At 40.9% G+C, this 24270-nt stretch overlaps 1 protein-coding gene across 1 annotated transcript in view; it reads right to left on the bottom strand.

The window, feature by feature from the left end:
- The window catches only part of CNTNAP2 (contactin associated protein-like 2), a 1278915-nt gene that overhangs the window by 204147 nt on the left and 1050498 nt on the right, over positions 1 to 24270 (bottom strand). The window contains exon 16 of the mRNA XM_005862840.2: positions 13801 to 13971. Within this exon, the coding sequence (XP_005862902.1) occupies positions 13801 to 13971 (171 nt within the window). The remainder of the gene's footprint in view (positions 1 to 13800; positions 13972 to 24270) is intronic.

The following is a 24270-nucleotide window of genomic DNA, read 5'->3' as shown; positions in this document are numbered from 1 at the left end:
GCCCCCCCCCCCCCCCCCGCCGAGTGCACAAATTTTTGTGCACCGGGCCTCTAGTGTTAAGACTAAAAGACTTCCTAGAATGGAGTCCAACTTCCAAACCCAGCTTCACCGCCTGCATAAGGAAATTGAGTCTAGACGCTGACATTAGTGAGAACTAAGTACAGAGCTTCTGGTATTCTAACCATACTGCACCACCTTTCAAATTACGCAGGGAAGAAAAATAACTTATTTTTTCCTTTAGTACAGCTTTAGTTTGTGAATATAGAACTCTTTAGAGCCAAATATGCATATTCACGCCTAAAAACTCCATGTCAAACACATCTGAAAATGAACACTGGCAAGGAAAATTTATTTGAAGTCTTTTGGAAACTCTTCAAGGAAATGCCTGGAGCTTTAGAATCAATGTTATGAACTTATTTTTAAAACCTCTGGTATGTTGCTAACCTCTTGAGTATGAGAAATATTTCTCCATATGCATTTTGGCCTTTAAGCTTTTTATTACAGTGGAGAAAATAACTTCTCAAACAAAGGTATCCATGGAGAAAAGGAAGCAAAAGGGAGTTACTATTGGCCACATAGAAACAGAGAGCTTCTCTTTAAAATGCAAAGCCTTTCTAATTTCAGTTTCCTCCATGCATTTCACCAACTTCTGAGAATAGTTTATTGAATATTAATAGACCTACATGATTGAAAAAGAAAAAAGACAAAAACCTTTCCAAAATGACATGTGGCTTGAAACAGCACCTGTCCTCGGTGAGGTTTTAAATGTCCTCATGTTTGGAATCAGTAGAGACTTGCTGGGCAGGGAGTGCCCAGTTTAGAAGAGTAGATCCAAGTCCCAGATGGTGACTGAGAGGAGACAGCATTGGTGATAAAAGGAATTGCAGAAGCTGATTTAGAGAAATTGTGAGATTGGATGCCTACGGATTCTCCAGAGATGGAGAGGAGAGTGGATAAAAGAGGGGACGGACGTCAAAGAAGCTTTCCTCTGGACCATGTCAGATTGTGCGGCAAAATGAAAAGCACTCACGGAAGGAGATGTGCTTTGGAGGAGGACTAGGGGTAGTTTATGGGGTTGATTTCAGGTGATATCAGAGGAGAATGGACTTGGGATTTGGAGTCGAAAGGAGGTAGTAAAACCGGATGCTGAAACAGCTTGAATTGGGAAAAAAGCTGACAGGTGCTACTGTGGACCAAGTTAAAGCGCCTAAGGACACACCATACCAGTGAATTAATGAAATATAACTTCTAAATGACTGAGCACTGGCTGGCTATGCTTATGGGGACACTGATAATGGGTAAAAGCCAAAGGCAAGGTCTTAGGAGAAAAGAATAAGGCTTGGAAGGAGCAAGCTTGCTTGTGAGAGCCAAGAGTGATTATCATAAGGACAACAGACAAGAAGACATCTGCTTCCTGGTTGCCATGACTGAGTTTCAGCCCAGCCTGTAGGTCCTATCAGAGGCTCTGCTTTTCTCTCTGTTTTGCAGCAAATTGTTTCTACTTAGCATATCCTTCCATTGCCACCTTGGTGTGATTTCAGATAAGACATTTCTAATAAAAAAAAGTCCAATGAAGATTCCATATTTTACATGTTATGGACACAGAACAGAAAATAAGAGATTTATGTACTCTGTTTTCCATTACAACACAGGGGTACTTCAACTACAGTGTATTAGCAATATTGAGCCAAAAGTGGAGAAAAAGTGAAACCATGCCAACAGAGGTTTTAAATGGGGATGCAGAGATGTGAAAGAGCAGGAGCATCTCTTCCTCTTAACACGCTTCCTTAAACTGAGAAAGACTTCTATACAAGTTCCCTTTTCCCTGGACTCTCGGCAAGAGATGCATAACTAATATAAGTGATATTAGTTTTCTCTGACTGTGATTACTTAACTTTGTTCATTGTCTCCTATTTAGTAGGAATGTTAGAAATGATGAGTTTTAGATTGAATCTTAAAAATATGGGATCTCAGGATCCCAGTGTTGAAATGTCCTAGGATAAATGCTCAATTAACACTGCAGAAGAGTTAATAGACCCTGAAGCCATATATTTCCTCCTCTGAAAAAAGACGGAAAAATTACTTCACAAGTGTCCCTTATGGCTGTGCCAACCAATTTCCATTTGAACAAAGCATTCCTCTGGAAATGGAGAATGTTAAATAATAATAATGATTCATCATAGAGTACTCTTCCTTTCCCCTTATTTCTGATGATAATAATTAAGAACATAACTTTCCTGATTACATGGCACAAATAAATATTTTGCCTCCCTAGAGACTGCACACATGAAACACCTTAGAACAGCGGTTCTCAACCTGTGGGTCGCGAACAATGAAAACACATCCTGCATATCAGATATTTACATTATGATTCATAACAGTAGCAAAATTACAGTTATGAAGTAGCAACGAAAATCATTTTATGGTTGGGGGTCACCACAACATAAGGAACTGTATTAAAGGGTCGCGGCATTAGGAAGATTGAGAACCACTGCCTTAGAACTTTCTTTTTAGGACCAGTTTGTATAAAGTTCAAACAACCATATTTACTTTTTTCCACAATTTGCTGAACTAATTGGACATAGTTTCTCTCTAGAATACCTCCTTTGAGAGTAGGTTTGAGCTACTTGCCAACCTCTCTCTCTGGTTGGTCTGATGTACCCTCAACAAGGTGAATGAATAGAATGACTGTGGGAACAGGGTCATCCATCAGGAACGCTGACCCCTGGGCACATCCTGGTGTGGCCTTTCTACAGGTCTTCCATTTCCATCATGTGCACCTGCCTGGCTGCATGAAGCTGTGGGATGTGAGCAAGCCTTAAAGCATGTGTGGAATGATGGTCTGAGAATGAGTGACAGGAAGCCAGTAGATTAGAATGAAAAAGTATCCTTTAACAGGTAAGCCCAACAGTAAGGGCTCATTGATTAAATGGAACACTTGTCAGTCAAGATAGTGTGTTTCCCAATCTCTTCTAAACCATGTTCCCATATGTGACATAACAATCTAATTATCATCTCCAGATGCTGATATGCCCAGATGTAGCAGGCTGATGGGGAATAAAACAACCCCTGAAGACCTCAGATAAACATCTTCCCAGAAAATATAATTGTGCATTACATTCTATAGGTTGTATAACAAAAACAATAGTTTTTTGTTGTGTTTTATAAATATGAAATTATGATTTTCCAAACTATGATGCTCTCCTGGAGATTCTGATATATTATTCTCTGACCTAATTTGAAAACAAACATCACTGTTGTGCAGTTTTTATAAATTTGGCATGGAAATGTGTTTCTAAAATACCATTACATGAAACAAGTAGGTTAGAAACAGTATGTAGCATATGATCTCATATTGGTAAAAAATTATACAGAAGTGCATAGAAAAATGTTGGTTAAAGTGTATAAAAGAGTATATCAAACATATTAGAATATGAGATTATAGCTGATTTCTTTAGCTTATTCTTTTTGCTTCTTTGGATTTTTAAATCATTCAAAATAAGCAATATTTGTATAATTTTAGAAAAAGTTACCATTCGATAATGTTCACTTCTTTTGTGAAGTTGGTGATGTTTTAAGAAACTGTGTTCTATAATTTTAACAAGTGTTTAATCAGAGGGGTTAATAAAAATGCAAAAATAGGGAATTTCATTTAAATTCAGAGAATGAAAGGGAATCAAAACCTTCCTTACTTCTTTCCTGGTTTTAAGATACCTGAGATTAAAAAAAAAAGAGTGGTCTAACTTCATCATAGAATATTTAACAGGATGTGCATTTTTTTCCTATTAAAAATGGCTAAAAAGAAGGGCATGCTGTATTTCACAGTAAAATCCTCTCAGGTCCGAAGTGCCAGCATGTTCGGATGTTTAAACTGATGTCTACAGGAATTGGGAAGCAAGATGAGCATAATTCAGTGTTATAATTACACTTGACAGATATACACTGTTTTATTATTCACTGGTTCTGGTTGCACTTCCCTAGAAAGACCCTGCAGAATACTAAATATCAACCACTCTTCAGAAAAAGTCATTTGGCATTCTCATCAGTCCTCATCAGAGGCATCAAATTCAGAGATGCAGAAAACCAAATCTGATCATTTAAACACTATGTGCAAAGGCAAGTAAAACGCATGATTTCCTAAGAGGCCTGAAGTCCAGTTAGCTTCCTTCTGTTAAACTCTTAACTCAGCTATGTGGTTGGGTCATTGCTTTAATGAAACATGTCCTGTGACTGGTCCCTGGGCTTTAGCTTTTCACTTCTTTTCAATTCCTCAAATGCTCCATGATCTCCCGCCTCTCCTTGCTTTTTGCCTGTTTACTCTCTGGAAAAAATGCCTTTATTGCATTTATTTGCCTTGAAGACAACTCACATGCTGCATCTTCTGGAAGCCTACCTCTAAGTCTTCAGTTGAGGTTAAAGCTTACTCCTTTTAGTTGCCATGATACCTGTGGCAGAGATTGCTAACTTTTCATGAGAAGTTTCTTTTCTCCTTCCCACAGTCACCCATAAAAACAGCCATGTATCCAAGAGCTGCCTGACCCAGTCCCCAGTCCCCAGGCACCGAGGTGGAACCATGTGACTAGTTACCACCAATGGAATGAAAGCAAAAAGAGAACAAACAAGAAGGCTCTCCACCCTCCACTTCTCTATTGGCCAACTGGACTTAGAAACTCAGAGGCTATAGGAGAAGGTGGACCCACAGCACAAAAGGAGCCTTGACCTCAAATCACTGTGTGGAAGGACTTCCTGATCAGAGCGTGCTGTTAGACTGCCACAGTCGCTGAAACTTGGGGTTTTACTTGTCACGGCAGTTTCACTTATTCCTCAATAAGAATATTTCTGATTGCTAAATCTCTCATGACCTTATCATATTTTAAATTTATTTATATGCTTAAAGAATTAACCAAAGGATCTTCTCCATCAGGCCACTGGATTGTAAAGGGATGAGTTGTGCTGTAATGGCCTTACTCTGGTTCCAATACCAGCTCTGTATTAGAATATCATAATAGTTAAAAATATATAGGTTGTGTTATTATATTCAAATGAATTAGTGGAATCCTGTAATTCCTGGAACTATAAAGTTTTAGAGCAAAGAGAAGTGGCTTGGAGCCTTTAGACTGGTACATGTTCTTGTGAATGTCCAAGCCTCTTTTACTAACCCACCAAGCTGTTGTCCCAAAGAAAAGACAGGTAGCAAGGTGCTTCGTATTTCCTAAAGGCAAACAAAAATGTCCTTATTGAGAAGTCTATAAAGGACAAGCTCGGCATTCAGAAATCTGGGATGAAATTCTTTGTTCTCTAAGATTTCTATTGTACTTGAATGGATTCCAGAGTCTAGAACCCAGAACCCAAGCTGACACCTGCAGCTCTACTTTTCGGCTACGCTTTATAAGCAAGCAAGCCCTGGCCAGTGTGGCTCAGTTGGTTGGGCTTGTCCTGTGCACCAAAAGGTTGCTAGTTTGATTCTTGATCAGGACACATGCCTGGGTTGTGGGCTCCATTCCCAGTAGGAGGTGTACAGGAGGCAGCGATCAATGTTTTGTTCTCATATCGATGTTTCTCTCTCTCGTTCCCTCTCTCTCTAAAAATCAATAAAAATTTTTTTAAAAAAGCAAGTTCTTATGGCCAGCCATGGAATATGAGCACTATTTACAATGTTATGTCTACAGGCAAATAATAATAAAAACTCCAGGTTCTGAATAACCTCTTACAGCATAGTTCCTTGGTAAATAGAGAAGTACCTAAACTAGACAATTTTTTTGAAAAGTAAAACATGAATACTATAGAGACAGAATCAAGTCTTCCTTTCCTATTCAAGAAGAATATATTCCTATGACCCAAGTCCTATATCAGATCTTATGTAAGCCTTTATATTTTTCCTTGTCTCCTCAGAGTTCCTATAGTCATTGCTATTAAACATTATGTGGATCTTGGCCAGATAGCTCAGTTAGTTAGAGCATCATTGTGGGTTCGATTCCTAGTCAGGGCACATACCTAGGTTGTGGGTTTGATCCCAGTCAGGGAACGCATAGGAGGCAACCAAATGATTTTTCTCTCTCACATCAATGTTTCTCTCTCTCTCTCTCTCTCTCTCTCTCTCTCTCTCTCTCTCTTTACCTCCCTTCCTCCCTCCCTCCCTCCTTTCCTCTTTCTCAGAATTTTTAGAAAGAGAAACTAAACAAACAATCCAATTTACCATTGCAACAAAAAATTTTAAGATCTTAGGAATAAACTTAACCAAGGAGGTAAAAGACTTGTACTCAGAAAACTATAAGATGTTGTAAAAAGAGATAGAGAAAGATAAACAAGTGAAAGAATATATACCATGTTTATGGATTGGTAGAATTAACATAAATAAAATGCCCATACTACCAAAAGCAATCTACAGATTAAATGCAATTCCTATTAAATACTAATGGCATATTTCACAGATCTAGAACAAGTACTCCAAAAATTTATATGGAACCAAAAAAGACCCCAAATAGCTGCTTGTTCTTGAGAAAGAAGAACAAAGTTGGAGGAATCACAATACCAGATATCAAGTTATACTACAAAGCCACTGTAATAAAAACTGCCTGGTACTGGTATAAGAACAGGCATATAGATCAATGGAACAGAATGGAGACCCCAGAAATTGACCCAAGCAATTACACTCAACTAATATTTTAAAAAGGAAGCAAGAACATAAAATGGAGTCAAGACAGTCTCTTCAACAAATGGTGTTGGGATAATTAGACAGATACATGCAAAAAAAAAAAAAAGAAAGAAAGAAAGAAAGAAAAGAAAAGAAACTAGACTACCAAGTAAACCATACACAAGACTAAACTCAAAATGGATAAAAGACTTAAAAGTAAGACGTGAAACCATAAAAATCCTAGAAGAAACCACAGGGTGCAAAATCTCAGACATCTCTCAGCAATAAGGGCAATGGAAACTAAGGAGAAAATAAACAAATGGGACTACATCAAAATAAAAAGCTTCTACACAGCAAAAGAAACCATCAATAAAATTAAAAGAGAGTCCAATACATGGGAGAAAATATTTGGCAATGATACATCTGATAAAGGGTGAATATCCAAAATATATAAGGAACTCATACAATTTAACAAAAGGAAGACAAAACAATACAATTTAAAAATTGGCAAAGGACCTAGACACTTTTCCAAAGTGGACATACAGATGGCCAAGAGACATATGAAAAAATGCTCAAAGTCACTGATCATCAGAGAGATGCAAATTAAAATGACAATGAGGTATCACCTCATACCTGTCAGAATGGCTTTCGTTAGCAAATCAACAAATGACAAGTGCTGGTGAGGATGCGGAGAAAAGGGAACCCTAGCACACTGTTGGTGGGAATGCAGACTGGTACAGCCATTATGAAAAACAGTATGGAATTTTCTCAAAAAATTAAATATGGAACTGCCATTTGACCCAATGATCTCACTTCTAGGAATATATCCTAAGAGACTGGAAATACCGATCAGAAAGAATGTATGCACCCCTATGTTCACAGCAGCACAATTTACAATAGCTAAGATCTGGAAACAGCCCAAGTGTTCATCAGTAATGAGTGAATAAAAAAGCTGTGGTACATTTACACTATGAAATACTATGCAGCAGTAAAAAAGAAGGATCTCTTACCCTTTGAGACAGCATGGAGGGCCTGGAGAGTATTATGCTAAGCAAAATAAGCAGTAAGGGAAAGACAATATCGCGTGATCTCACTCATATGTGGAATCTAATGAACAAAATAAACTGATGAACAAAATAGATCCAGAGACACAGAAGCACAGAACAGACTGTGGAATTTCAGAGGAAAGGCAGAGGTGGGATGGTGGATGGGAAGAGATCAACAAAAGAGATCAACTTGTATGCATACATGTATAACCCATGGACACAGACAATAGGGTGGTGAAGGCCTGGGGCTGGGAACAGGGTTGGACAAAAGGGGTCAATGGGGAGAAAAGGGGACATATGTAATATTTTCAACATTAAAGATTTAATTTAAAAAAACCCCATATCCTCAGGTGAGGATAAAAACAACTATCCTGTAACTTGAGCAAAATTCATGTTTAAAAAGATAACTCCCTGAATTCATTTGTGAAATATATATTTTTTAAGGTTTCCAGTTGACATCAGTTGGCCAATGCTTTGTCACATGGCTTTAATGTAGGTGTTTGATATCTTGTAAAAGCCTAGCATTGTTGTACTGTGGCTGTCTTTGGATGGCCCTTTGAGATAGTTCTGGTTTTGAGCTATTTCAAGTGATCTTTCCCAGTCACTTACTCAGTATATTCAAATGAAGCATCATTCTCTGATTTATTGTATCTCTTCTTCTTTTTTTAAAATCAGCTTTGAATTAATTGGTCCCAAGTGTCATTCTTAGTTGAATCAATTCTCCAGCATTAGTAACATCCACTGACTAACGATGACACTGACTCGTTCTTCCTGAAGTAGTTGTTTTTATAAAAACACCAAGCCTGCAGAGATGCTGTTAGCTTCTAGAATGACAGCTGTAGGGTCCCTAACCTGATTATAACTCCACATACATATTTCTATTGTTTCCATTAATCCACATGTTTATTACTGAGTAATACCAATATACTTTCTCCTGTCCTTGTCTCAGACTGGAATTATGAATTCAAGCTCCTTTAAGCTCTTCTCCCCGTAGAATACCTGCTGTTTTCCAGCTGGTCAGAGAGGCAGGCTGATTCTAGTGGTTGGTCTTTTTGACGTTTTAACATGCCATATTTTTGAAGAGAAAGATTCTGTGGCCTTCTCCACACAATAAATAATTCATGAAACATTAGAATCAGAGAAAATCACAAAATCAGAAAAAAAACTCTGAAAGTTTAGCATTTCTCTATAGTAATGACACAAAACATATACACTCTTCAAACACCAAGTGAAGATGCTCTTTAATGAGGATGCCCATTATTTTCTAGGCAATGCACTGAATTAATTGCCTTGTAGAAATTTTGTTGTTTTTAGGAAAAGGGAAGACTTCTGTCTTTTTTTTTAAAGAGAGAGGGAAGAAGAGAGAAAGAGAGAGAGAGAGAAAAAACAAAAATACATTGATGTGAGAGAGATACATCCATCGGTTACCTCTTGTACAGGCCCCTGTTGGGGATTGAATCCACAACCTAGGTATGTGCCCTGACCAGGGATCGAACCCATGATCTTCAGTGCACAGGGCAATGCCTTAATGAACTGAGCCACACCTGCCAGAGCTACTTCTGCCTTATATATGTTTTATAAATCAAGGTGCAATAAAAAAATATTTTGCGTGGGCAGGATTTCAGTAGTGGGGTAGACTTCTAAAGGTACCCTTGGGATGTGGAGAAAGAAGAGCAGGACCACAACTCTGTAGAGAGAGGTGACTCTATCTGGCCAGCATAAGAGGAGTTCTCAATTGCTTCTAGAAATTTCCAAATCAGCAAACATGGGTGGATCAGTAGCATCTAAGGTAGCTTGGGCAATTTTTCTTTATTAGAGGACAGTCTCCTTCTAACTCTAGGATACCTGCACCATTTACTCAAATAACTGTTCCTTCAGTAAGACTGACAAAGAAATCTGGGTAAATTCAATGTGACTTTATTATTTACCAATTGTTTGTATATCTTTTAACACTTAATAAAAACTAATATAGTAAATTGCTGTAACATAGCACAAATTTCATCTTGAATTTATATCTCTAAACTTTTTTTGTCCGTAACTGAAATTGAAAAGGTTTAAATCAAAAGCTGGAGAAATTTATTAAACATTTAAAAATTTACAATAGTGTTGCTATTCTGGTTTTAAAAATTTTTCTTGAAGAGGTAATTTTTTCCCTTATGTATTATAATGACCAAGTCAGAATCATTCTTTAGATTCCCAAATCTTTAATATAAATTGAACTCATAGTTAGACTTGCAAAGTAGTAGAAACAATAGAATAAGTGAAATTTCTATTATGGAGGTGCTAAGTGGAAAGTTGGACAGTTGATGAGAAAAAAATCTATATTGATAATGTAAGTTGGATTGGGCAAGTGAAAAGAAAAATGTAGGTGCTAACACCTGATTTGTATTAATAAAAACTCAGTATATATAAAAAAGATAAAACATCCTAACTAATATCCCAAAGGCACAACAGGCTGGTGGAGTGGAATTAGGCATTCCTCATGCCTACATATGGTGAAGCTCTTTTAATAAAAAAAGCTGTCCTAATTCTGAAATAATGGAAGATAAATTGCCGCTAGTTTATTTCTTCTGATTCATCAGTTTCTATATATTGCAGAATGTTTTCTTCTCTTTCTCAAGCATGTGTATTACAGAAGGCTGCATCTCGGAAAATGAAAGTTGTTCCTTAATACCCTTTCTTCAGATTAGCAGGACATTAGACTGCTGCCTCCACATTTTTTGGGAGATATGTCTGCTAAATGCAAATGTTTTCTCTGAGTCATCCTGATATTGGGAAAAGCTCAAACTCGGTCAATGTGGATGTTTGTGCTAACGCATTACAACATTTCTGGATGCTTTTCCTCAATATTTCCTAGTCGGTGAACACCCCCTTCAAAAATTTCTGCTGTGTCCTTGAAAGTCTCTTAAATTATTGAACAAAAATGAAAATGCCACGGTTGCTATCATCAAACACTTTGGAACACTTCCTTCCTCTAATTACAGGCTACCTAACAGTTGGCATTGCAACCCCTTTCCCCAGGGGCTGTCTGTTCCTGGGGCTAGGAGACAGTGGACATCCTCTTCACCTGTTAGAACTTCTATTCTACAGCACCAGAGCCCCATTCAGCAATGTGCCCTCCTGTGACAACCCTCTTCCCATTCTTTTGCTTTCATACTGTGACCCTGAGGACTGTAACACTTGGCTCACAGACTTCCTGACCACTCTGACTCTTGCCATTGCCACTAGGGGCCTCAACAGTGATGTGGGTGACCAGGCAACCAGCTCCCTGAGGTTCTTAATAGCCTTTTCAAACAACTGAAGTCCCACTTGCATGGCCAAATGATGCTTCCATAATCCTCTTATCACCCAAATTGCTTTACTGGGAAATCCTGACTTGCCCAAGCATGACCTCTCCTTCCACCTTTCACTCTATTCTTTGTCATCATTTTGATCACCAGCCCCACAATTGTGGTGATCTCCTTCTGCAGCTAGATCTTCCATGGTCCTCCATTTAGACTAGCACCATATTCATTCACTTTCTTCACTCAATAAATGCCGACGCGGTAGCTGCCGTGTGTCATGTGCTATTCTGGCCCGAGAGATACAATGGTACACACTCTTCCATATCCCTCGCTGCATCCGTGTGTGATGTAGTCACACCTTCCTGATGTGTCTGGCATTTAGAAAACTCTCAATAGAAGTTACGTATCCATACTTCTACTAATGTGACTGTCTCCTTTACTAGGTGAGGGTATTGGGTGGTCTTGTCTTCATCTTAGAAATTCCAGAATCCACCCCATTGCCTCTGACACAGTAGGCGATCAGTAAGTGATGGCCTGATGATAGAAACATGGTTGTGATTATTGTCTTGGTCAGAAAAGGGATCTAGAGAAGTCTATAGAGCTCTTCTGAAACATTACTGGGGGCAAAAATGACAAAACTAAAGCTGTCCTACTTCCACACATCATGAGAGGTCAGGGTTCTTTGGAAAAGACAAGAATACTTGGAAAAAGAGAAGGCAGCAGGAGAAAGAGGAAGACAAAATATGAGATGGACTGACTGTATAAAATAAGCCATAGGTTGAGTCTGCAGGAGCTGAGCAGGGCTGTTGAGGACTGGACACTATCGATGTCACTCATTCATGGGGTCACCAGGAGTCAGAGCTGACTCAATGGCCCATAACACATACAAGTAGAAGCACTTCTCTTTATATAACTGGTTTACCTTCTTTCCAACCCAGACAAAGGTTTACAAAACATGGGGATATAAAGCAAGGACAGGTGAGTCCAAGTAATTCTGTAGAAAAGTATAAAATTACTCAAATATAGAATTGTCAATTTTCTTTTTGCCATGAGATAATTCTGAAATACAATCCAAGTAATGTGCAAGTCAGAAAATAGTATGACTCAATTACTTCTAACTTTGGAAAGTAAAACTCCCTTTTAAGTAATTACAATGCATAATTAATGAAAAGAGAGGATTCCTATTTATTTATTAATTAATTATGGGGCTAGAATATCCCCAGTCTCCTTTTCAATCAGATCTGGCTCAGATTAGATCTACAACGAGCATCCCTGGAAAAATGATAAATTATAACTACTGCACTGAAATAAATACTTAATAAACATCTATACCCTAACATAAGAACAATCCCCAGAAATTATCATTTTACAGATTAGAAAATTGGGATTCAAAGAGATGAAGCAATTTACCCAAGAATTAGTATTCATCCTGTGAATGCTAACTCCAAAGTCTGCACACTTCCTGCTACACCCTTCCACCATTTCATACAAAGAATCCCATAGGATCTTAGCAGAAAGATGTTTTTCTCAGATTCCTTCTTTTAAAGACCAGAATGCATAATGAAAACTACAAAGTGAGAAAAATATTGCATCAGATATTTCTAGGACAAGGATTTGAGATCACTGGACCAGGCAGAGCGGCATAAGCACTCAGATAAAGGGCACAGACTAGGAGGAAGGAGACTTTCTGATGTGGGCAGTGGGCACCAAGATTTTGTGGAGAGACACCGATGGACTAGTTTCCCCTCCTGGTTGCATCTGTTGTCTTGCTGATTTTGTATTTTTCTAATCAGCCAGCAGATTCACCAAACTTGGAAGTCTGAGGACTATAAATTCTTAAAGCTGTACTGTTGCCCCAATGAGGGAAGGGCCCTGGTATGATGAGGACGGCACTTCTCAGATGTAGAGAACCCCTGCCTCCCACAGATGGCATCCCCCCGTGTGACCTTGTGAGGGTCTTTGGGAGCCAAGGCAAGCTGAGCTGAGCTAGGCAGCATCTGCCCTTGCCCTGATTCTGTTAGTTTCTGTTTCCTTGGCTAAATAAATTCTGAACTGAAGGGTGTGTAGGTATGGGATCTCTTCTGGAAAGCTGCAGGTGTAAAGTTTCATCACATTGCTCAGTATGACTGTCCACGCTGCTTCACGAACTCACAGATGTTAAGTTTTATTATTCCTAATGCCTTTGTGTTTTTCCTCACTCTCTCATGCCTTATTCCTGGTCTCTTTAAGAAATTCTCTACTCTTCACCCTGTCTCCTTGGACAATAAACAAAAAGAAAATTTAAATATCCATTCTTCTCCAATTTTGTTAGGGCAATTCATCTTCTCCATCCATCCCTTCCTTCCTTCCTTCCTTCCTTCCTTCCCTCCTTTCCTTCCTTCCTTCCTTCCTTCCTTCCTTCCTTCCTTCCTTCCTTCCTTCCTCCCCTTCCTTCCTTCCCTTCCTTCCTTCCCTTCCTTCTTTCCCTTCCTTCTTTCTCTTCCTTCTTTCCCTTCCTTCCTTCCCTTCCTTCCTTCTGCCTTCCTTCCTCCCTCCTCCCTCCATTTCTCCCTGCCTTCTCATTCTCTATAATTTTAATCTAAATACCCACTCTTCTTCCATACTGTTAGGGCAATTTATTTTCTCTTTCTTCTTTGAAGACCTTTGCTTGGGAATCTCTGTACGGGCCTGTGAGCAACCCCAGGACAATAGGTCCTTCCTCACTTTGTGTATTTACCCTTCAGCACTGTTTCTGGGGCAAAGAAGCCCTTAATGTTTGACTCCAATGACATTATGCAGTCAGGGCCAGAGCCAGCATAGAATGAGCAACAAGAGTTGACAAAGATCTTATACTCACATTTCAGCTCGAGTTTGATGAAATCTGTGTTCCCCAGATTTTCCAGAAATACTCCCTGTGGGATTAATGTTTTGAAGTAGAAAGAAATGTCTGCACTGGTTTCCCCCTGGAAAGTCGAGAAGTGCAGATAGGATGACGGGTTTGGGAAAGAGGCAGCATTCCAATAATTCCCTGTGGGAAGAAAAGAGAAACATATGGGCCATTGACACCCTGATCATGGCAGTGACAAAGATCTTTCCTTGAGTTTTAATAAATTTCCATGGGCAATCATCCTTGTTTCCTCTCATTCTGTGGAACAACATTGCCCCGAAGCCCCACAGCATACTTCTGACATTCCAAAAGTTATCTGTGTGTATGTATATACAATATTTTATTAAAGATTGAGAGTTGGGGTTCCTATCCCGAGTGGCCCTGTAGGGACTGTGGGGAGCAGATCCAATAGAGGTGAAATTGGGAAACACCCCTGCCGACACTGTGTGTGGTGGTGGGGGCAGCTGAGTGGCGCTCCCACTGTGACCACCAGGGGGCAGCTCCTGCATTGAGCATATGCCCTGTGGTGGTCAGTGTGCGTCATAGCAACTGGTGAGCCGGGGTTCCTATCCCGAGTGGCCCTGTAGGGACTGTGGGGAGCAGATCCAATAGAGGTGAAATTGGGAAACACCCCTGCCGACACTGTGTGTGGTGGTGGGGGCAGCTGAGTGGCGCTCCCACTGTGACCACCAGGGGGCAGCTCCTGCATTGAGCATATGCCCTGTGGTGGTCAGTGTGCGTCATAGCCACTGGTCAGCCGGTCATTCTGGTTGTTCTGCCATTTAGTCGCTGGGCTTTTATTATATAGGATTTTCCCTTTCTATTATGCAAATTATGCACAGATGCAATATTCAGTTCAACTACTATTCTTATATAAAATTAACTTGGTGTTGTTACTGTTATGCTTAAGCTGTAATTTTAAATTAAACATAGAATATTGTTAACGTATGAGATATTAAAATAACCTCTTATTTAATTAGTGCTATTTGTTGTTGTCCTTAGAGACATGTAGAATATAGCGACACCTAGATGAATGAATGGTAATATATTACCAGTAAGTCAGTGTGAACTATGTTTACAAATGTCTTCAGTAAGGTAAAACCAGGGGTGGTGGTAGAGTCTATTGTTTAAAGTGTTCCCAAAGTCTTCAGGAAGGTTTAAGCTATATATTTTTAAACATAGCAATATAATAGCTTTCAGTGCGAGAACAACAGACTAGTTTTCTCTTGGGGGAGAAGAATATAATTTGACATTGGTCAAACTAATACCTGAGGAGAAAGAATCTTAACTATTTAAGTTGCTATCCTCTAGGATCTGAGTCTTTCTGGCTCATGACCTGGCTTAATATCTGGTCAGAGGAGTTCAGGCTCACCTTGACCAGCTGGCTGAAAATGAAGATCTCTTGAAATAAAACCTAAATCAACCTAGTAGTTGCAACCCAATCACCAGTCAGAGTTTTAGGAGGGAATGAAGCCACATGCCCGAGGCCAGCAGGATTCAGCTCATCCATTTGGGGCAGAACCTTTAACAACCTTAGGAGCCTGGGAGGATGTGCCCCCAGACATACTTCAGCCTGAAGCAGGGCAATTCTGTCTCTTTAGGCAGTATTCCCAGGACATGAATGTAATCAACATTTTTCAAGCTACAATCCAATCTAGTGCATTCTATTTATTTATGTATTTATTTTACTATTGACATTATTACAGGTGTCCCCCATTTCCACCCCTTTTCTCCCTTCCACCCAGACTCCTGCTCTCCCCTCCTGCTGACCATCACCACATTGTTGTCTGTGTCCATGGGCTGTGCATTTATATTCTTGGCTATGCTCTTCACCTTCTTTCATCCCATCTGCCCCACCGACCTCTCCTCTGACATCTGTCAGTCTGTTCCATGTTCATGCCTCTGGTTTTATTTTGTTGATCAGTTTATTTTGTTCATTAGACTCATTCTTATTTTCTGAGGTGGTGATGTGTTAACATGAGGGTTGTTGTCTAAAGTGAAATAAGCCAGTCAATGAAGGAAAAATACCACATGATCTCACTCATTCATGGATAATAAAGACCATTATAAACTTATGAACAATAATAGATACAGAGGCAGAGTTGCCTCAAACTGATTGTCAAACTGCAGCGGGAAGGCCAGGGAGGGTTGGGGGGCAGGAGGGAGGGGGGTAAGAGATCAACCGAAGGACTTGTATGCATGCATATAAGCATAACCAATGGACATAAGACACTGGGGGGTAGGGGAGGCCAGGGGATTGTCAAGGGTGGGGGGTGGGGGGGAAAGGACACATATGTAATACCCTTTGTAATACTTTAAGCAATAAAACAATAAAAAAATAAAAAAAATAAAGTGATTCTAGAAAAAGGAAGGCGAAAAGTCAAACACATCAGAGGTCCAGTACTGGCTATTCAGACAGAAAAATCCCCAGAGAGGAGAAGGACAGTTCGACCAGTTATTCTAGTTTGGCGAGATATCCCTACAGATGCTGATCCCATTTGTTTGAACTGTGTGCTCACTAAGCAACTTCGAGCCGATTTGGTTTCTTGAATGGACCGATTGGCAGGGAAAATGAAACTTGTACAAATAGTGGTTCCCAGTCGTCCTCCTGGAAATGTCTGGATTATTCCATAGTATCATTGGAGCTGTCCCCATGGGCTGCCCCAGATCTCTGGCCAAATTTATTCAGTCCAGATTCTTGCTCAGTGATGGTGAGGACTCTACACTGACTGGTCATGTCAGAGTTGAGATATCTACCCAGGAGGTGATGAGGGAGAAATTTTATTTACACTTACTTTAAAATCCTCATTCCTTAAAATATCCATGTTGGTTATACATTATGATATACACAATATATGATTATAGTAGTACATGAATAGAACTTTTTCTATTCATGCTTATGGGAATGTGGGCTTAAAGGTTTTAATGAGCAGGGTACATACCCTGATGAATTTCTGTAAGGCCTGTACTGATGAGTCCAGGGCCCAATCTCTGGGATTCTGGGTCGTGACAAGATAACATGCGTGCCTTTGCTGGTGCTCCTTGTACTACACGATGCTAGGAGCTTATAGCATTGTTATTATTTGCTTATAATGCTTCCAACAGACTGCAAGCTCCTTGAAAGCTGGGAGCAAACCATTTCTTCTTCTTAACCTTTGGCCCCAGAACAAAGTAAGTACTCATTAAATAATTACTAAATCAGTGGGTAAGTAAACAGCTGCATCTCTCGATTACATTCAATTTTAGTCCACAGGCAAATTCCTCATGGGACAACATCTACTTTATAGTAACTTGAGTACTGAAGGTTATAAATAAATAGAAATCAAAGCTAATGCTGCTTTAGTACCCACTGGTCACTGGACATGGCCTCCACTAGCACACCAGCGTTTTCCTGACCTATGACTTAAATCTATGGATCCCTATAGAACTCATTGAACAATGCCATGCATTTGCAAGACTGATGGCCTCATAACCTTAAGGTTATTAAAACATGTAAAATTCACACCTACAATCAAGGTCAGTGCTGTGGTAGGTAAAGTGACATTGGATGAGAATACCAAGTGGGAAATAATACAAGGACTCGTGGATGGCCAGTGTGGACAGGTAGAAGGGGGGCAAGGTTGGAAATTGAGAGGGAAAGTGTGAAACAGAGCTGAAATACATATCTGAGTCTGGAGGGACTAGTCAATACTAACAATGATGAGGCAGGTGGAAGAGGTCAGGAGCCCAGCCGAGGGTGGGACAACATTATCAGAGGCTGGCCGAAATGGCTGGGGGGAGGTTGATGGTTCTATAAGCTTGAACATGACTGGGGCATGTGAAAGCATTTTAAATATATTCTGGGCTCCTCTCCTGTAGGGAGAGGAACCAGGTGGTACCTCCAGCTGGTGCAGAAGAACAGGGCTGGGGCAGCCAACCAGACACGGCTGACACATCACTCAGACTTCAGTGAACCATCAGCAGAAAATGCAGCATCACCTCTTCATCCAAACCCTTCAATGGCCATTTCCCTCGATTTCACCCATGATTATTTGGTATGGGATTCTGACTTCAAAATTTCTAAGGATATTTTCTTTTTTTAAAATATATTTCTTTATTGATTTCAGAGAGGAAGGGAGAAGGAGAGAGAGAAAGAAACATCAATGATGAGAGAGAATCATTGATCGGCTGCCTCCTGCACACCCCCCACTGGGGATCGAGCCCGAAACCCAGGCACGTGCCCCCGGCCGGAACCGAACCCGGGACCCCCCAGTCCGCAGGCCGACGCTCTATCCACTGAGCCAAGCCGGCCAGGGCTGGATATTTTCTGATGGGCAGCAATTCACTAAGTCTAATTTTAATTTCTAACAAAGCATTGGACATACATAGTTTTCAAAGTCAAGTGGTGCTAGAAGGGATAGAGTAAAATGCAATTCCTGCTTCACCCCTCCCCATCCAAAACCCAATTTAGCAAAAACTCTTTCTGCACCTTTAACTTTTTAAAGTATATCCCTGTATGCCTAAAATATACCTGTGTAGATATTTATAAATTTATGCATCTTAGGTAGTCTCTATTGGTGTTCCTGAATGCAAGATGAGGACTGAGCATTTTTATAAGCCAACCTCCCTGCTCCCTCTCTCCGTATTCTCCCCAAACAGCCAAATGACAGCTTTTTTGTTGTATTGAAATTCAATATATTCTAATTCTTGAATCTCCTGGAGTTCTTCAGTTTGCTTCTCAGCTGCCTGTCAACAGCCTGCACTTGCTGATTTTCTTGTATGTTCACAAGGAGCAACAGAACACTAGGTGCGCTGTGGTACCCTGAGGTGGTCATGTTGGCAAGGGCGGGGACCATGAGGATGTGCTGGCGGGAAGGTGGGAGGGATGACAGCAGGTGAACTTATGCGGCTGCTCTGGCCTGTCTGTCACTTGGTGCAGATGCTGTGTAGTGGCCCACATGCAGGCTCCTGAGTCAGACCATCTGGCTTCATCATCCCTAACCCCTGGGCAACTTTGGCTGGATTTCTCGATCTTCCTGAATTGCAATTTTCTCCCTTATACAATGGTAATAACATTGGAAACTCTCATAGGGTGTTGAGAATCACAGGAGATGATCCATAAAAAAACATTTAGCAGAGTGCTGACACAAAATAAATGTCCAACACATGTTATTAATCACCACTAAACTGATGGCTACAGTATCATGTACAGTCACTGCCTAAGGGCTTGGCCAAGGTGGGGAGGATGGGAAATGGGGTTCCTTTACTTAACTAGGCAAATAGCAAGTCAACAAACCCTGGCTCCTCCCCAGCCCGCTTTATCTCAGCAGGCGAATTCTCTAAGGGGAAGCAGCAAGCTGGACTGAACTCTCCTTATAGTTCTGACTTCTCCAGCTGTCCGCTCATCTCAGACCCATATCGACCTTTGCCCTTCTGTCCTGTCCTGTTCTTTTCTCACTCCTTTGCTCCTGCTCACTGCTCAGAACTGTGTGCTCCCTATCTCTTCATCTCCTTATTGACCTAGAGAAAACCCCATTCAGGACACACAAATGGGAATATCCTTGAACCCTGCAATGTGCTATATGGTTTTGTAGAGTATCAATTAAATAAAAATATGATGAAAGAAAGAGTGAATGAGCAAGTAAGGAAGTAGAGTGACCCAAACACTGGAAATAATTGTGTCTGAACAAAGGTAGACCAGAGCGCTGACAGGCAGAGAGGAGCGTTCAGGTCTCACCTTGGTGTCAGGCCTCTGCTGTCTTTCCTTCCTGCTCAGAGGGGAGATAGGTAATTAGGAAAGGTGAAGAGGCAGTGGCTGGGCCAGTTGGCATTTGGTTGAGTGGAGGAGATGGTCTGTGGCTCTGCTGGCTGTGGTTTACTGAGGCGTGTGGCTGCGGGTGCGGTCTGGACGCCAGGGGGCTTGCTCATCCTCTCAGATTCAGCAATTTCCTGGAGCCACTGCATTGAGAAGCTTACAGGCTTCAGCTTTAAGTGGCAAGCACTCTGCATTATAAAAAAAAATACTAGGAGACTAGTTACTCTGAAAACTTTCAGTGACCCGCAGCTTAGAAATTTTAGTGTTCTGAGGGTTGTGATGGAGTCTTCTGTTGTGTACTATGGCTGGGTGCGATTTACAACAATAAAACAGACAGCTTCATTTGCATGAACATTTGAGTCTATTTGCAGAGGTGTCCTTACATGGAGAAAAAGTTACTCTCTTAATTAAAACACCTTGTACTTTCAGGAAAGGTAAAAGTTGCTTTGTTCAGCTCTCAGCCTCATTTTATAGGGCAAATTAAATAAAAATGAAGGGGTGCGTGTTAAAATGCTGCTTCCTGGGCAGTTTTACCCTCTCCAGAAAGCCTTTTCCATTGCTACAGCCAAAGAGGGGCTGTTATACACTTTTGGAAGGAGTCAACAATATAATTGGGCAAGAATGGTGATAGACTCCCATGGAGAAAAAGAACACGATGGTGAAATCCTAAAGGTCACAATGCTCAGGACGCTTCTTGCACAGCTGTGGGCTGCTTAATTGGCAGACCATGGGGGATGTGATAAAATGGCTTGTTCCTAAGTAGTCATGAAAACTCCTCTGTCCTATCTGTCAATGGTGCATTTAAACGTAGGGGTACTTAAGAGATAATCCTATTTCATTTTGAATGCTTGAAACAGTTATGTGTACTGGGATGCTTGGAGGTGTGGGGGCAGGTCTAAGTTTTCTTGTAAAGCTCTTCAGGGTCCCCACAGTCAATTCAGACATTTCCTCAAACTCTCCTCATTTGGAGCTATTCGTTATGCCCAATGTATACTAGTCATCCTAAGTGTACTGGGGTTCAAAGTGAAAAGTTAATAACCAAAAGTAGTGAAATGAATAACTAGGTGTAGAATGGGAACATGTGGGCTTCTTGTTCTTGACTCAAATTTCTGTCTTGGGTTAGTCCCAAAAGTTTCCATGTGACTGATTCCACAGAATGAGGGAATAGCAAGCCAGAACTTCTCATACCTTGGTGAATAAAGGACTGGGGGGAGAGCTGCCTGATTTAGCAAAACTAAAACTTTTTTGCATCTGGAGGTTGAAGGACAAATTTATCATATCCACTATAATTATTACATGCAAGTTGAAATTAAAAATACTTAATAAGTAGTGTAGTACACAGAAGTGGCCATGGGAGGGTGATTCTGGGAGGGCGACTGGGTGATTGTCCAGTGTTTAAAAGCTTGCGTGTCCATCCCAGGGACATATCTGCTTTTCTTAATTTTCCTGGGCCATTTTACCCAAATTCATGGTTTTAACTACTAGTCACAGGTCAATATTTCCCAAATTTATGCATATAGATAGATCTCTACTATGACTTTAAGATTAGGATATGCATTTCTTTTTTCTTTCTTTTTTAATATATTTTATTGATTTTTTACAGAGAGGAAGGGAGAGGGATAGAGAGTCAGAAACATCCATGAGAGAGAAACATCAATCAGCTGCCTCCTGCACACTCCCCACTGGGTATGTGCCTGCAACCAAGGTACATGCCCTTGACTGGAATCGAACCTGGGACCCTTGAGTCCGCAGGCCGACGCTCTATCCACGAAGCCAAACTGGTTAGGGCAGGATATGCATTTCTTACTGGACAGCTTACCTTGTCCTACCAGTACCTTCCTTAAACACTATGACTGAAAGTGAACCCATTTTTCTCCACATTAACTCTACCTACAATATACTCCACATAAGAGCTGTTCCCACTTTGCCACTCAAGCCAGAAACATGAGAGTCATTCCCGGGTATCCAACCCACCTCCAAGGCCTGATAACCATCCTCCGACACATTCTGCCCTACATCCCTCCTCTTCATTCCTCCTGCTGCCAGGCTCAGGCCACCCTCTCCCACCTGGATGCACATGAACTCCAGGATGGTTTATCATAAATCCAGCCTTTACAAAGCCAACAGAGAAATCTCTCTAAAATGCACAACTGGCTATTTCACTCTCATGAGTGAAACCCCTGATGGTTCTAAAAGCCCGCAGAACACACTTCGAGCCCTCTGTATAACCACGGTCCTCACCTGTACTCGTGGTGGCCAAGGATGGCTCTGAGGGTGGCCAGCCCCAAGGATGTCACTCTGTCTTCACTGTGTCTCCCGTTAGTATCTACTTCCTCGTATCATTTTCTCTCCACGTCTTTGTAATTCAGGTCTAATACCATTAAGTTCTCCTTTTTCTGTCTGCCCTGTTGTCATAAAGAATGGTCACAGCAGAAGCGGAACTGAGTGCGATGCATTTGGCCACACTCTGCCGCTGTGCAGAGGAGGGGTGCTGTAATGTGAGATGGCCCTTAGGCCCTCACATATTGATAGTCTACAAAATCCCAGAGCCCCACCTCCACAGAAAAACAGATTTTATATCAAATCCATTAGGTAAGTACAATGTGGAAAAAGCCTCCCATTTTGGCAGAAGGGTGGACGGGAAAATTGCAAACTGCTGTACACAGCGGAGTAATGGATTGATATGATCCGTACAATTATGTTACACGAATCAAAGTTTCCTTTTTGTGCTCTTTCCATTATAGGAAATAAAAAGATTCCCGCATCCTAGTCATAGATACTGTCATTTTCCTACTGAAAACTATCAAGGTCCCCATGTCTCCAGGGGTGAGATCAGTAAAGCACCATGCAAAGAGGAGATGAGCGAGTGGATGTCGGCTTTTAAAACCCATTTCTTTATTTATAAATTAGAAACATAGTTCCTTTGTCCACAGGGTGGTTGTGAGAATGTAAAGCAGAATTATGAAATACAAAAGGGCTGTGAAGAGGCAAACCATTTTCTTCATGCCTGTATTTTTGAATAATAATAGAAAATAACAGACTTTGTGTATAGGGGTGAGATGGTTGCTCTAATTTATACAGAACATGCTGGAGTTTCCTAACGGCTCATAAATCCTCGAGAAGGGGACAGTCGGGAGAAGGCCCGACATCACATTCCAGTCAGCAGCTAAGTGAACATAATTTCTAATATAAAAACAACACATCCATGTCTAAACAAATGTTCAGATTCTAAAGATGAAAAGAGGCCACGATCCTATGTTCCAGTTGCAGTTCTTTGCTGGTGCACAGACCCTGAGTCTGGCTGTGGTCACCCTGGGATAAGGATCATGAAATGGTATTCTAGTCAATCACAAGGGACACCCATGGGTCTGAGGTTATGTAAGACCAGCAGGGTTTTCTAACTTTGTGTTACATAATGAAAACAAATGGTAAGGTGGGTGCAGTGGCATCTGATAGGTTGAACTGGAACAGTTTTGATTTTCAGGAAACCTGGGAGTTTGTATAAGGGCAGGATAGACTGCGTGAAGGTGACGAGTGGCTGAAGTGCTTCAAGAAACTGCTGAGTGTGAGGTGATCCAGAGGGCAAACACCAACCGAACCGCTCTCCAGGTCTGCCAGGGCCACAGCATAAAGGATTTTCACCGAATGAAGAGCCTGCTGCAACCCCACATAGCGGACCTCCCTCCACATTTATTAATCAGAACCTAGCACAAAGGTACATGTCCTGATACTGATTAATGCTACCCGATGGTTGCACTAACATTTTCCCGCACCAAGATTTCAAGTTGTGAACTAGAGGCTGTGATGTCTCAGCCTTGCCTTTGTGGTTACTGGGAGCCATGGGAAAACTATCTGTCCAGAGCTGAGCTGTTTGGGAATCTCAATATTCTAAGGAGTGAATTTAGATTATAATAAGAAGCGCACGTTAAAGTTTTAACTGCCATGGCGGGGTGCTGCAAGTCATGCTGATTTGAACCCGAGGAGATGGTGGCAAAGTCTGGGTTTTGGAAGCAATTACTCCATCAGTCTGGCAACCTCCAGAGCACAGCAGCTCTGAAACACGGCACCATGTGACCTTTCCTCGATCCAGGGCTTGGGAGAAAAAACGGGCTTTCCAATCCAGATCCGAACGGATGCCGATGGAACCAATCTCACAGTTCACCTCTGCAAAGCTTATGGGAAGTTTGTGGGATTTATTGTTTCAAGAACTGAAGGACATTTACCTACCGATGCAGGGGAATAAATTTCAAGTACATTTAGTATTGGAGAACGGTCGTTTTAGTGCTGAATTCAATCCACTTGACTTTCTCCTTAATCTTCCATCCTCCACCTCAACTGGAACACCACACACACACACACACACACACACACACCTTTTTAGTTTGGGGCTTGAGTGGTTTGTAAAACTAGTTTTTAATAGCAAAAATGTGGAAGCAACCACAATTAGAAATCTAGTGTGGGATATTCAGAAAAATAGAATACAATGTGGCATAAGCAGTGAAATAGACCTAGACAAGTTCTCAACTATATATTTTAAGAGGCAAGCAATTTTCAGAATAAAATGCATATTGTAGCTCCATTTTGTTAAAAGTTATATGCACCCTGACACATATATGTGCATATACACACACATATATAATACATAC

The sequence above is a fragment of the Myotis brandtii genome, unplaced genomic scaffold (genome assembly GCF_000412655.1).
Source record: "Myotis brandtii unplaced genomic scaffold, ASM41265v1 scaffold168, whole genome shotgun sequence".
In the NCBI taxonomy this organism is placed as follows: Eukaryota; Metazoa; Chordata; class Mammalia; order Chiroptera; family Vespertilionidae; genus Myotis; species Myotis brandtii.
Note: the sequence above shows the minus strand (reverse complement) of the source record. Positions and strands in the feature narration are given on the sequence as shown.